The sequence below is a fragment of the Cynoglossus semilaevis genome, chromosome 3, assembly GCF_000523025.1.
Source record: "Cynoglossus semilaevis isolate Cse_v1.0 chromosome 3, Cse_v1.0, whole genome shotgun sequence".
Taxonomy (NCBI): Eukaryota; Metazoa; Chordata; class Actinopteri; order Pleuronectiformes; family Cynoglossidae; genus Cynoglossus; species Cynoglossus semilaevis.
Genome location: NC_024309.1, coordinates 4,384,928 through 4,396,182, shown reverse-complemented (window position 1 = coordinate 4,396,182; position 11,255 = coordinate 4,384,928). Strand labels below are relative to the sequence as shown.

General features: G+C 41.6%; 1 protein-coding gene across 1 annotated transcript in view; it reads left to right on the top strand.

Moving 5' to 3' along the window:
- The window catches only part of stau2 (staufen double-stranded RNA binding protein 2), a 62,714-nt gene extending 54,108 nt beyond the window's left edge, over positions 1 to 8,606 (top strand). The window contains 2 exon segments of the mRNA XM_008307610.3: positions 5,791 to 5,856; positions 7,313 to 8,606. Of these exon segments, the coding sequence (XP_008305832.1) occupies positions 5,791 to 5,856; positions 7,313 to 7,348 (102 nt within the window). The 3' untranslated portion in view covers positions 7,349 to 8,606.
- Positions 8,607 to 11,255: the final 2,649 nt, after the last annotated feature.

Sequence of the window (11,255 nt, the reverse complement as noted above, 5' to 3'; positions counted from 1 at the left end):
GGTTAACATGGAAAAAAAAGAAGGCTGGGTTTTTTTGTTCCATTCTCTTCTCATATTTCTTTGTGCTTTGGGGAGTGAGTGCTAAAAGAGGGAGAACTGTCAAGGTTTTATGTGGCCTTTTGAAAACAGAACAAGCCCTCTGCTGAACAATATATTCAGCTTCTGAACGTCTTTGACAACGGGGCACTCATTTTTCCATCTTCCCATGTCCTGCCTGTAAAACACTCTGTTTGAAATCCACTCTTTTCATTGTTTAGTCTACTGGACATCCCTTAGATCATCCTCGTGAGTACCGTCCTTCGTCTCCTTCATGTTCAGGCTCCCCCGCCCCACAGATTCTCAGAAACACTAGCAATTTGACATTCATCTGATTCAGTTTTAGAGTTGTTAAGGCCTGACAGCCATGGTGCAGTGTTATGGTAGAGAAAGAAAATTTATGACTATTGTACAGTTGAGCAAACAATAGCAACTGGTTTGGTTTACGGTCCATCCACCCACAGAGTCATTTAAGTCTTTTAGAAGAGAGTAAACTTGGTGGTAAACCAGTTTTGTGGTTTTTGTAAGTCAGTAGCAGAGCAGTTTGTAGTAGTTGCTAAGTGTGTGTGTGGCCAGTGTGTGTAACTGTGTAATGTTGTCACCATGATGATGATGAAAATTCTACAGACAGAAGAGGCAAAAAGAGTAAAGACAGAAAGAGAAGACAATGAACAGATGAGGCATTCAAAGACAACGCAATCATGCAGACTCGGTCAATCAGGATTCACTCATTAATAACGTTAGTTTGTTAAATATAAGACATTTCAAGACATGGGGGAAATGATGTGCTCTGTATATCCAATAATTCCACCATTCCATCCATGTGTTGTTGCATGCTGTCAGACCAGCCTCACTGAGCACAGAGCACTAAGTAAAACTACAGCTGACAAGGTGACTGACATTTGCTAAATGGTTTGCACTGGACTGTGTTATTATTATTATTATAGAGGACAACGGCTTTCCAGAGGTTGTGAAAGTTGCAGCTCTTGACTGTGCATCTTCACATGGCTTCAGGGCACAGTAATGACAGGAAAATGTTTGAATTATTGGATTATAGTTTTACATTTTCTTCCTGACATCCTTCCTTAATAATAATTCGATTAATTTTTTCTCCACTTTTGGCATTAACCAGCTCCTAGGTTGATCAAAGAACCTCATTTCTGTCTCGTGGCATTCAGCATCCTTCATGTGCAGACTGGCTCCCCTCCAGTCATTTTAATCTCCACAGTTGTGTCTGCTGACATTTGATTAGGTCTGTCTCTGTCTGTCAGGACTTTGGTGATCTTCTTCCTTCTCTCAAAAAGCCTGTTTTAAAGTCTGACCTTTACTATTGGATGATGACTCAGGATCAAAGCAAAGACAAGCGGCTGTTTCAAATGCTGTTGGTCTTTATTTAAGATTAGCAAAGGGTTTGGTTAGTCCATCTGGACCGTAAAGGTCCAAAGGAAGCCCTGGGAAGATCGTCCGACTGGGTAAAGAGCTGACAATCAAACTGTACACTTGAGGCTGGGTCATTGGGTTAATCCTCGGGCTGTTGTCTGTGCTTTCATCAGGCCTCCAACAGGGTGAGATGCAGAATTTGAATTGATAAAGTTGAGAGAACAGGCAAACTAGGGTATCGGTCTCTTTCTTCTTCCCTGAAGAAGACGATCAGAGTCGGTATGCAAGATTGAATAATGTGCTGGCAGTCTTCACCTCATTTGGACCTCCCTGATGTCTTTGATGGCTGCTTAGGGCCAGAGGGTGAGGTGATGAAGATCGACAGATTGCCTTCTGTGATCTTTGGTTCTTTTCCCATAAAACATTTATTTTCCTTTTTCTGTTGTTTTTTGATCCCCATCCTCTAATGTTTTGTTCCCCTGTTATTTGTTCCTCAGAGCTGTCCATATTATAATGTGTCTTCAATCGCTCCAGTGGTGTTGTCCAGTATTGAGAGCTGACACAAGGGTCTGATTTGTCAGGGTTGGTGTGATCCTACGATCCATCAGATCCATCAGGCTGATGCTGTGGTCTCCTGTGGGACTGGGCCTTTGTTTTCCTAGGCTGCTGATGGAGGCAAAGACGCTGTTGGGAAAGCCATTAGGAACGCAGCAGGCTCAGAAAAATGAGCTGCCCTTGTCACTCCACATCAGGAGCTCGGCCACGGTCGCAGATCCTCCTCAGACAGATGTCGTCACATTCAGCCACTGTTTGTCCAAACCTTTGAACTGGGGAGCACTAGATAGATAGATGAATGACCCCCATATGAAAAGTCCCAATGGGGTGCTGCATATAGGCCCAAAGTCTGGGACTGGTGGTGAGTGCTAAAGTGTTATCTAAAGTTGGGGTGAGGAAAGATAATAGGCATAAAAGAGGTGATGAAGGTGACCTAAGTACTAATCTCTTAGTAAATTCAAGGGTTCTCTCTAGGTGTTGGCGTATTGCCATTAGTACTTAAATATGCACCATGATACAAATAAATGGTTATAATTGTTTAGACACGACAAATGAATGAAACACTAGTGTCAGGCAATTCTACTCAGTGGTTATTGTAACCTTGTGGAGAAATTGTAACTCAGAAATTACATCTTTAAAATTTAGATTTTTTAAAATTATGGATAGTATTATTAATTCAAAAGAGTAGTTGTTTTTTTCTGCTTGGAACACTTAATAGACTCTTACACTTATTGTTCTTGCCTCTTGCACAGCTTCTCCCTGCACATCATCTCCTTACTTTCTCTTTGTTTCATGTGAAGGATGATCCACCTCCACCTTACATGTCACGGCCTCAGACTAAACATAGTCCTCTGGTGTTGATGCATCAGTGCAGTGGCTGCCTCTCAGTATAGGCAACTTATCTCATTAGAAAAATAATGATTTCACTGCCTGCCATTCCCACAGATAGGCCTGTATTTGTCTTAGCCGCTTCAGCCTCCGCTAAGCTGCTGAGCCTGGGGATTGGCTGCCTCGGCCTTTATACCTGTCTGTCGTATATCAGCAGAACTGCCACCGTCAGGCCACTGATTTATGGCTGTTTATCTCCAGACAACCCCAACCCCCTTCACCCTCAAACAGATGGGTTTGGGCTATTTACTCAGGGAGGGAGAGCTCCTAAACTGAGCGAATAAATACAACAAGCTCAAAATATTCGTTAAGAAGTTTGGTGTGATAACATTTGATGGTCATCAGAGGGGAAAAAAGGAGGACTTTGTGTGTGTCCCTGCTACGTAATAGGTGTGATGATGATCATCAGGTCCCACCTGGTTGGTTTTCTGTTATATGTCAGTGCTGTTTATTTAGGCCAGTATGTATGATCAGTTCTAGTTTCACGATGTGGCTGCATATAAGGTATGAAAACATGCAACCCCTTTGTTTTTTTGTCCCTAAGTATGATTTATATTTATTAACAGTACAATTGTAAAAGCATTCCTACAGCTGTCATGTTCTACAGCACTGTCCTCTTAAATCACTGCGAGTGTAAGCCCTAAATCTCAGAGGCTGTCAGAGCTTGGAGGTGGAGAAAAAAAACACATTGCACCATAAATTGTCTGTTACAGACTTTGAGGGGCTTCAGTTGATTTCTGAGTCTCTGGAGAAAGGCCTTAAGTATTAACCCAACAGTATCAATATTTCAGAGCGGTCTCATTATTTCTGTACCTGTATGAGTCACAGATTTTCTTTTCTCAATTTGATGGATATAAACCAGATTTTGACCTTCATACCGGTTGGTCATGAATAATGCTTCCTGGTTTATGTTGCTTATTATCTTAGGTGGAACACTTTGAAAAAGATTTTGAAAGAAAGTATATAGATTGTAGCCAGTAACGTCCTTCTTGGTGTAATGCATTCCATTAAGACATGTTGATGCGCCATGCAGTGCGATTTGTCTTTTCTCTGGATTTAGGTGTGATAGATGTTTCCTGTTAGGGTGTATGGGACGATATGCAGACGATTATTCACATTCTTCTCTGGGTCTGGAAACATCAGGAAACATGTCCGAAATATTCTGGTAAAGAGAATGTTCAATATGTCAACACCACGTGGTTGATATCACCAGGAGGGACATAATACGGAGAGATGTTGGTGGGCTTCATGCTGAGGCAAACTCACCAGTCATCACATCTCACTCATCTACTGAGTAGAGCCAATTATGCCTTATCTCCACTCTGATTAACCAGTGATAGCATGTAATGGATCCAGGCTGGTTCTGACCACTATGCAGAGGACTTCACATCACCACCATCACTTTATGTTCTTGTTATTAAAAGTGAGCCACTAAATACAAAAATAAATCATACAAATTATTCAGTATAATGAGCAGAAGCCAAGGGTTTGATCGAGGCATTTTTTGTTTGTTTGTTTGTTTTTTCAGTATCAGAGTAAAAAAGCTTTTTTCATCATAGAACCAACATCCTCTTGTAACTTTGTTTGTGTTTGAAACTTTGTTTCCAAAAAGTTTTTGAAATAATAATTAAAAGTGCTGTGTGCCAAAACTAAGTTTAACCAGAGATAAATTGCTAAAAGTTAGAAAGAGAGCTGAAATTAGTTTAGCTGAAACACAAGTCAAATCATATGCCAAAGCTAACCACAACAGTGACGTACAAAGAAGTTCAAAGATTTGTAATTTCCTAGAAACTAAAAGCATTGATCAAATCAGATTATATGTTATGAAAAAAATCTACAAAGCAGAAAAAAATGAAAAATTATCTTATTAATTAATCAAAAAATGTCATGATTATATGATTATTTTGCATTAACCGAAGTGGAAAATAACACAATAATTCAGTGATTCCTCTCCTATATATCCTTCTATATCCAGACATTTACTCTACATTAAATACCTCCTTTGCCTGTGAGCTGGGACAAGGCACACCAGTTACAGTAAGTTAAACCGGTTGATGAAACTCTGCGAATCAGTTACATCTGACACTTGAGACCATGGATGTTATTGCAAAGATATATTTTTTTGTAAAACACATTTTTTCACTTATTTTGTTTTTCATTTGTCTTCTGGTCTTTACTTGCAAAGTCTCCCGACTCCCACACATTGCATTTATTAAGACTGTAGGCCAGACAGACTCTGCCCCACATCACCAGCAGCCCCTCTCACTGGCACAGACAGATATGCGATGAAAAGGAAGGAAATGAGCTCATTTTGGCAGAGGTTTGGCTGCAGGAACCAGGAGAACATCTACGTTACGTCCTGCTAGTTGATGCATCTGAACATTGATTTTCTATAGATGACAAGTTGGTTTTTATTTTTATTTTTTTGAGAGTTTCCTCTCTGGACCTCATGTTGAACAAATATTAACTTGTCGCTGTATTAACACTGGTATAGTTACACAAACATCTGAATGCCTTCACTCAGCTGGTGTGGGCTTCCACTGACAGATGAATTTATAACGTGTGAGGTGATTTGTAAACCTATAGATTTATAGGTGTTTGAGGCCCGCTGCTATTTGTTTAGCTGCAGTCGAAGAGAATACAGATGTCGCTCAGAGTGATTGAGGAAAATCCAGAGCAGCCAAAACATAAAGTGGAAATGTTAACCCAATAATTCTGGATAAACAGCAAGAGGAGAGGAGCCAAAGACAACAGACAGTGGAGGGAAAGTGTCCTGCTGGCATCAGGTTTCCCAGCGCAAGTGTTATTTGAAAAGCAGCTGAAGGGTGACACTCATTCTCCTCCCACTGAGTGCCTCTTTCTCTCCCTCCTTCACTTCTCACCCACCAACAACCACCTCTCACTCGACCATCTGTTGTTCTCTCTTCTCAGGCTGCTCTAAGTGCCTTGAAACAGCTGTCGGAGCAGGGACTGGACCCGGTCGAAGGCCCCATCAAGGTACAGTAGAACACGCGTCACGTCAGACCCTCACACTTTAACCTTTCAGCCAATCAGAGTGCTGCTGACCATCCAGATGTGTATCATTCAACCTGTACTCGCCGACTCATCAGGTCGTTTTCAACATACACACAGGTCAGTGTTCCTCTCAATTCTTGGGAGAAATATGTGGATCCTTAGATAGTGAACATTAACTCGCGGCCCGCAGTAAGAATCTGGCCCACTGAAACATCCAATCCACCCCACGTCTGGATTCTAAAATAAATATCAAATAATAATATTGGACAAAAATGTGAGTGCCCAGCTCCCAAAGTGTCTGTCCAGAAATAATTCTGGTCCTTCGACAGATATAGTTGGTGACCCCTGACCTAAGAGATAGCTCCTCTGTCTATGAAGAAAGTCACTAAGTTGATTAGTGTTCTTTGTGTCCAAGTCAAATGATAATATCAATGCTAATGTGCCACAGCAATACTGTCCTGAGGTGTGTATGTAAAGAATGATTCACTTTCAATAATGTAGTCAAAATACAACCACCATCTAAAGGGCCACTCTGACAAATATTGTCCTCATGCTAAACACTTAACCAAATTATTTTAGAATTGTGAAAGCGTTCACATTTTTATTTAAGTTACAATGTAAAATAAAAACGAGCTCACCTCCGTCTCCCCACATTGACGTGCAGCACGCTCCTGTCATCGTTTCATACTTAGCCTGACATCTTTAACCCCTCAGACACTGCAGAGAAGAGCTTTCTCCAAACAGCCCCCTCCACCCGCCCCTTTCCCTTAGTCCCCCACTCCTTCATGGGAAAAAGGGAAGGAAGTAAAAAGGAAGCATGGACAGCAGCAGGGAATAAAATTGGAAAGCAGAGACTGCTATTTTGATTTTTTTTTTTTCTGTGTTATTTTGATAAGAGGTGTTTCCCTGGGAAAACCGTTTAGGCTGGGACTGTTTTCTCTTACAGCCCAGTGTCTCCTTTAGAGCAGGAGAGTGAAGCCAACCACAACATTTTAAGTGCGTATTACATCACTGTTGGAAGAGAAGGGCAAATGTGGCATCGATTACTCTTCCACCTCAGTAGTTAATCACTTCTTTCTCAAATCAGACTCTTCACCTTTGCTACTAAACCTCTTCAATTCACTGACGTCTTGATTCTCCGTCTCGTCGTTGCTCACACTTAACTCTCTGTGGGAGTTGTACGCTCTCATGAGTCCCACCTGATAAAGGAAAACATGGAAGCACAAAAGCCAGAGCTGCTCAGGTAGCGTGAAACAGAGTGAGGTCAAGGACTGTTAAGTGTCTGGAGTCGCAGTCGCTGCACTTTCCTTTCCTCGCCCTCGTCCTGTGAGAATCTCCTATCTCACTTTATAAAAAGCAGGACTGACTTTTCGCAACGCCGCCAGATCATAGTCCATGGCCACAGTCCACCCTAACTGAGTTCCATTTGTCTTTTCAGACCAGTGAACCCTGTGGGCGGGAGGACGGACATTAAACAGACTAACTCAGGCACCACCACTCAGGTCTGCACGGATTCAAAGGCTGTCGTCTAGGAGCTGACATCCCTGAACCCCTCTCCTTTCTCACACACAAACCTCTCATCACCCTCTCCACCCTGATATTCCATAACCCGCGTCAACCGCCTACACCCACCACTCACATTTCCCCTACCCTCTCCACCCCTGACCCCACGATTGCCACTGTATCCTGCAAAACCTGTCAACACGCAATAGGGTGGATGTGCACCGAGAAATGACCGATACAAAACCCCATCACCTGAGTCTATGTGAAGACAACGCTATCTAAACTCGTTTATCAATGATTTCAGCGATAACTTTAGAGACAAACTAAGAAAAAAAAGGGCAAAAAGCAAAAAGGTCAAATGCATGGTACTGTATGAAAATTAAACAAAATCCAATTCTACCATTGGATAAAATATATGTTGGTATGGTTAAAACAAATATGTACATCATGACATTGAAGTACAAATAAGTCCCTTTATGGAAAAATGGACTTGCGTACAATAGTTTATGTCTTTGAGGGGGCTGGGGGGGTTGTTTCTGTTTCATTTCTTTTTCTTTATTTTATTAACAATGCTTGAGTACTGTATTTAAAATTAACCAATGCCAGTGCTGTGAAAGTTGTAGTTGTTGTCTTCATATATAGTCACCCAGCTTACCTTGTATGCTGACATTAAAAAAAAAAGAGTTCACCTCTCTATATGGATGTGTATGACTTGCAAGAGTATCATATTCCGGAAAAGAAAAAAAAAAGTTTTTTTTAATGTGGACAAACGGACAGACCTGTTGTTAGCAGTCATCAGTAGAAGCGCTGACTGGCGCTCGGACCAAGGTGTAGTTCCCTAAGTGTCCACCAGTCCCTTATTAACACGGCCCCTCACTGGCATAGCATCACTGGAGCATCAGCTGACCAACGGCAGGTACCACAGTTGTACCAGAAACAGAGACCAGTTACAAGGGCAGTAGCTTGTCTATCACACACACACACACACACACACACACACACACACACACACACTTTTCTCTAACGCCTACAAAACGTGTAACGTAGAATCCACTCCAGTGAGTGTTGTACGGCCTGCATGTCCTCCAGTGAATGGAAGTTCCTCTTGATTCCAGTGATTTTGTGTCAGTGGTTCGTCCCCTCCCTCTTCTCCACAAAACTGCACAGTTTTGTCGATCACTACACCCATTGTGTGTGTGTTGTATTGACCCACTAAGGTATCAACTGGGTGCTTTTAATGTCTGCATTCTGGAGTGTTCTCTTTGGAAGTGGAGGGAGTTCTCTCGTCCACTTCAGGCCACTCGGAGTCACTATGTTCACTGACACTGAGGATGTGTCTTCTTCTTCGCTGTGAGTGCAATGTGTTACTAGGCTCTTTCTGTTATTGAAATGCAGTAAAAAAACACCTCAGTTCATGTGGAAAAAAAAATTCGTCTGGTGTCGATTTTTTTCACTCACTGCTGCTGGTTAATGCTCCTGAAAAGAATACTTAATAATGTAAAAATGTTGTATTTTCAGTATTTTCATTTGTGTACTTGTGGATATTTCTGTAGGGTGTGAATTCAAGAAATGCACAGCTCAGTGGGAAAAGGTTAGGACACCACAGTGAGGACATCACAGTGAGGACATCACAGTGAGGACATCAGGCAGAAAATAGCTAAGAGTCAGTTTAATTTTCTTCTCATTAACAGAAGGATTAGATAAGAAACACTTGTGACACAGACAATATATCAACATCAGGAAATATAAATAGATCATAGAAAGACCATCACTGGATCGGCACATTTTTGAGTAATTGAATCAAGATACATGCTGTAACTGAACTTTGATGTGTTACCATGGCAACCACTTTTTTTTGTCTTTTCCCCTGTACCGTCTACAGTGTTCAGCTACATCTACCTGGTTTTTATTCTTATTTTATCAATGGCCTTCAGTGATTGGAGAGTTGAGTGGTGTCTTGGTGTCTACTGACCCACCAAACTGAGCTGGCTCTACCTTATTAGCCAAGTAAATTACCACAGTTCCAGTACAGTCCACATTTACAAACCAGTACTCTCAGCTGTTACGTGTGCTATCCACCATGTAGTGTCCCAGGAGATGTCCTTCCTATTGGCAGGTTTTGGTTCAGTAGCTGCAGACCCACATTAGTCCATGTTAGAACAGTGATTAATTGTCTCGTTCTGTGCAGCCAATACTGTAGCAGCCCAAATTAGAGGAAAATTCAATGGTGCTGTGAAGCTCAACATTTCCATGTAAAAGCCAATGGCAGTCATTGAGCTGGACATTCCCTTAGCTGTAGCTCGAAGTCCATGCCAAAAATATACCAATACTGAAAAGGTTTTCGATGTGATTTCCAACTGATCTTGTCAGCAAACCGCAGCGTGTACGTGGAGTCTAACCTTAGCTAAATGAGGGAGTAGTTAGTGCTTCTGTGCACAGAGGGATTAAATTGACTGTCAGGACATACGTATTAGAACCAATCTCCCTCTGAGCAGCTTCATTCAGACCTCATTTGTAACAACAGCGAACCCGTGCGTGCTGAGGCCTGGAGCTCTGACATCACTGTGCCGTCCTCTGTGACGGATCATCACAGACTGAGCTCCTGCAGATATCTCGTCACCAATCTGTCTTTTTTTCTTTCTGATGGATGGATTCATGGATTCAGTTTTTGATTTAATTGATTATATTGACGTGTGCCTGTGACGTGGGCTCCGTGGTTCGAGGACTAGTTCCTGCTCTTGCCTTACAGCATGAAGGTCGTTCTGTTTAGAGTTTATATGTTGCCAGATGAACAGAAAGTGAGCGGAGCTTTTACACCCTTAACGTATTTCAATTAAAAACATTAAAAATCACTTCAACACCAGTGGTTTGTTATCAATGAGGTCCAATCTAATGTAATTATTGATTTTTTTATTGACATTCTAAAAGTTAATTGTGTTTAAAAAGTTTCGTAGCATTGTCTTTGAGTTTGCATAGGTGGGTCCTGGCCAGAAGCTAATGCTGTTTGGGGGGCATTAGCATGGAAACTTGACTTGACTTAAGCTTTCACAATATATTCATGTTTCAATAAACAAGTTAACACAGTGTTGGTTAAATATGCCTCTGCAAAAGTGTCACGATGAGCTGTAATACCTCATCTGTCCACTGTGTGGTAAAACTGATTCTCGTACTCAGTGCTACAACAGGTCTTAAACTGTCCTCGTCCCTGATGTCAAAATACCTCCAGACTGCTGACCTACATGTACTTAAACTAGTCATTAGGATGATGAGACGTTGAAGTGCAGTAGGAAAGCACAACACTCGGTTGTTGCTGTGTAAGATTATGTTCTAATTTAGTGGCTGAATGAGTCAAGATTATGTAAAAGAAAATCACACCGTTTGTGAAACATTCCCAGGAAATGTATCAAGAAAACCAAAAATAAACTTGTCCATGGGCAGAGAAAAATTCCTAAAATAACTTAACAAGTCACACACAGGGCTGTCTGTGAGTGTGTGTGTGTCTCTCTGACTCATTTTAGACCATGAGCATCACCCGAGGTTACTGAAATCCCCATTTAGTCTGATAAAGGGAGCGTGACCCCAGAGGTGACCTCCAGCATGAGTACAAATGTAAACCCATGATGTGTGGATGACAAACATTACGACTTTTTTTTATGCTGTGAGGAAGTTCATTCTTTCTCTGTTTTGCTATTTCTATCTGCTGTTCTGACTCCTTTCTCTCTTTTCTGACCTGTCCTCTGTGATCACATGTCGTCGGTCACACAGTGGGACTTTAAGTAGGTTTTGAGGTCATGTTTGGATCATTTCTGGGACGTCATCTGTCTTGTCCTGGTTATATTTGCTATAAAATATACACGTTAACTTAGGTGAACTCATGC